This window comes from Melanerpes formicivorus, unplaced genomic scaffold (assembly GCF_026170545.1).
Source record: "Melanerpes formicivorus ecotype bairdi unplaced genomic scaffold, bMelFor1.0.p_v2 SCAF_56, whole genome shotgun sequence".
NCBI classification, from domain to species: domain Eukaryota; kingdom Metazoa; phylum Chordata; class Aves; order Piciformes; family Picidae; genus Melanerpes; species Melanerpes formicivorus.
Window position 1 is genome coordinate 3,536,088 of NW_027142408.1, and position 3,485 is coordinate 3,539,572.

The 3,485-nt window shown below is 55.6% G+C and overlaps 1 protein-coding gene across 1 annotated transcript in view; it reads left to right on the forward strand.

The window, feature by feature from the left end:
• The first annotated feature begins 1,652 nt into the window (after window positions 1-1,652).
• Window positions 1,653-3,485, forward strand: part of ZFPM2 (zinc finger protein, FOG family member 2) — a 301,378-nt gene continuing 299,545 nt past the window's right edge. Inside the window, exon 1 of the mRNA XM_068161271.1 lies at window positions 1,653-2,079. Coding sequence (XP_068017372.1) covers window positions 2,040-2,079 — 40 coding nt within the window. The 5' untranslated portion in view covers window positions 1,653-2,039. The remainder of the gene's footprint in view (window positions 2,080-3,485) is intronic.

A 3,485-nucleotide genomic window follows, 5' to 3' on the forward strand; every position in this document is an offset into this window, starting at 1 on the left:
AACAAGTGTTTAATACAGCTCACAGTTTATAGCATGTTCTCTCCTCCAACAACTACACTAAAAATGTTCTTGCAAATTCACTTATCATCTACCAACATTACATTCTAATACAGTACGATGGAAAGCTTCAGTGTACTGCCCTAGTCAAATTGCTGCTGCTTTCATGAAGACTTCTTCAACATTGGCAAAACAATCACTGCAAGTTTTGAGGGGTCGGGCGGAAACCTCTTTCCCAGGAGCGTATTTGGATCACAGAAGTAAGAGTTAAAGAAAGTTGCAAGTTAAAGAAGCTGCAAGAACACTTAGCATTGTTGTACTTCACTGTGTCAGTTCTGAAGCGTGGTAATAAAAGACATTTCAGGGCCAAGTGTCCACTTGGCATCAGTGAAATCAAACTGATTCACTTTCATTTGCGTGGGTGGTGCGTTTTATTCAGCACATCCTCATAGTTTTTGACAACACTGAGTTCGGTTAAGGGGTGTGCAAAGCTCTGCAAGGCAGATCTAGAGAGCATGGTCTGTTCATCACGGGTCATTTACTGTTACTTAGGTCAGCGAGATTATCCAAGTCATTAAAACAGAAGGTTAAGAGAAATTCTGTCCTAAAGAAACGGCCCTTAGACGCGAGCACTGTTACTGCTTTGCCAAGACAAACATCTAGTCGGTAGCAGTAACGAAAGTGTCAGATGTTGGTTTCCACCGTGCACGACACAAAAATGTCTCTCTCACCGCTGTTTAGAAGCGCTAAACTAGTTAAGCCTTGGCGGTTAGCTGTCGTGTCTGCCGGCTACCTGCGGCCATCACCGTCTGCCCGTGCGACCGATCTTTTTCTGACTTTGGAACGAGAGACCCGCAGGTTACGGGAGGCCGGTGCGGGAGGCCGGTGCGGGGGGCCGGTGCGGGGGGCCGGTGCGGGGGGCGGCAGGACCGCTCCGAGGAGCGCTCGCCCGAGGCGGCCCCGGCGGGCTCGCGCAGGCCGCCGCTCCGGCTCCAACTTCTGCCTCGAGCCGCCGCCCAGCAGCGCTGCCCGCGCGGCCTCGGCCCCGCGCTCGCCCGTGGCGACACCTGCGAGGCGAAGCGAGACCCCGCTCGTGCCCCGGGGCCGCGATCTGGCGCGGCAGAGGAAAGCTCTGGCCTCGCCGCCCAGCCTCATCCGCCGCGGGATCTGCCGGCCTAGGGGCAGCGCAGGAGGAAGCAGCGCTCTTGCCACAGGCGGCTCTGAGGCCGACGCAGCGCGGCGGAACGTGGAGCCGCCCGGCTCTGCCAGGATACCCCGGTGGGCTTCGTGCGCGGGGCGGGAGGACTCGAGCCGGCTGCCCAACCGTCGCGGAGTTCCAGCGCCCGTCCTCCTCTGCGCCTCTTTCCGGAAAGTTGCAGCTCTCCCGGGCAGCAGAAGCCCTGGCAGAGCCGGGACAATTGAAGCCTCCCGCCTCAGCACCCCGTGCCCCGCAGGCAGGAGGCGATTTGCATACGGACTTGTCTCTGGTAGCAGCCACTGCCCATCAAGTCTGACGGACAAACGCCCCCCTCTTTCCGCCCCCCCGTCCCGGAAAGCCCCTCCCTCGCCCCCTCCCTCGCCCGCACCTCCCGCCGCCTGTCAGTCGGAGCGGATCGCGGCGCGGGGAGCGGAGGCGGCGCGGCAACGGCGCAGAGCGGGCGAGAGAGGGAGAGAGAGAGCGAGAAAGCCAAGCTCTCCCCTCCCTCCCTCTCTCCCTCCCTTCCTTCCTCCTCTCTTCCTCCTTTCTTCCTCCCTCCGTCCCTCCCTCCCTCCTTTCCCGGCTCCCTCCCTCCGTTCTTTCTGCTTCTCTCTCCCCTCATTCTCGTTTTCCGTCTCACCCACCCCGCTCTCCGTTTCTCTTCCCTTTTTCTCCGTCGCACACGCACACACTCTTTCCGTCTCCCTGTCATTTGACTTTGCATCTCAAGGCGGCCGCTGGCTCCTCGATGAATCCCTATTGATCAGTTACCCTCCCTCCACCCCTGTCCCCTCCCAGCTCCACTCCTGTACCTGGAGCAAGGCAGGAGCGGCAGCCGAGCAGCATGTCCCGAAGGAAACAGAGCAAACCCAGGCAGATCAAACGTAAGTTTCCTGAGGGGGGCTCCCTCTAACAGACTTCTATGTATCTGGTTCTTGGGAGACGTGAGAGAGGTGGCTGTGGGGAGCAATAGAGGGGTCCAGAGTACGGACCGAATGATGAAACTTTGCCGGAAAGGCTGAGGATGGGGAGAGAGAAAGGGGCAGAAGCGAAAGCTAGGAGCCGCTCTGGTGCGGGGGTGAGCGCACTCCTCACGGTGTGGCTTTTTTCGCTGCTTGGGAGCTTTTGCTGCCCCCCCGTAGTCTCTTCAAACTATCGCTCCGAGTTGGGAGCGGGAGCACTCCTGTTGGTGCGAGCCGAAGTGGCGCCGGGAGAGCAGCATAAACCAGCTTGCGAGCACCGCACCGCTGAGCAACTTTTTGCTCCTAACGCGTGTGCGAACAGACCTGTGCCGACCCCGGGCTCAGTGAGTACTAGCGGCTCGCAGAAAGTGTGCGGCGGGAAGGACGCTAAGTTCTCGCGGGGGAGCCGGGGGGCAGCGCCGCTCCTGCTGCGGGCCGCGGCGGAGCGTGCCCCACCGCACCGCACCGGGCTCGGCCCTGCGGCGCGGACCGCCCACGTCCCTCCGGGGCTCGCTGTGCGGCTGCACCTTAAGCGCACACTCGCCTTTGCTGTTTTCGGGGGGTTAGCACTTTTGAGCGGCTTTCTGTAGGGAGAAACAGGTGTGCTGAAGACTGTGATTGAAAGGCGCTCTGCCCGGTAGTGCTCGCAGTTCACTTTTCTTGCCAGTGACACACGGTAGAGTCTTAACTTCCTAAACTTTTCTGTGCTTTAATTCATTCATCGAACAAGTCTGACGGTCGGGACGAGCAGAACTGTCAGGCGTTTCGAAATTGGGGTCTATAAATAATTTTGTTAACAAATCAGAGGCACTGTTCTGATGTGTCTCCATTGATGTTCTGTATCACAGAACTCCATTCAAAGTAACGGTCATGGGACGTGGAGGAGCTCTTTCAGTAGTATTTTCCTTATGGAGTGCTGACTGTAGAATGCTTATTAATAGCCCACTTCGAATGGAATATGTATCGAATTGGCAAAGTGATGTAGCAAAGGAGAAAATGAGCTTTGTGTCGAATAAAATTGGTCACTGTAAAGATTTCGAGTAGTACTGGCTGAGCATCTCTGCTTTGTAGAAATTGCCTTTTTACAGCCTTTAGCCTGATAAATGCAAATAACCGTCCTGGTTTCAAATTCAGTTTACTGAAGTAGCCTCAAAAATTATTGAAACTTTCCGTGGCATGTTTTTAAGATGAATACAATTTTGTGATCCAAGGAACTTTGAATTACTTTTGGAAATTGAGATTCCCAAATAAATATGCCATGTGCTTTTAAACTTAGACCTACCTTAATTAATACAAATTGAGAGGGTGTGTAGTGAATTCTTCAAAAT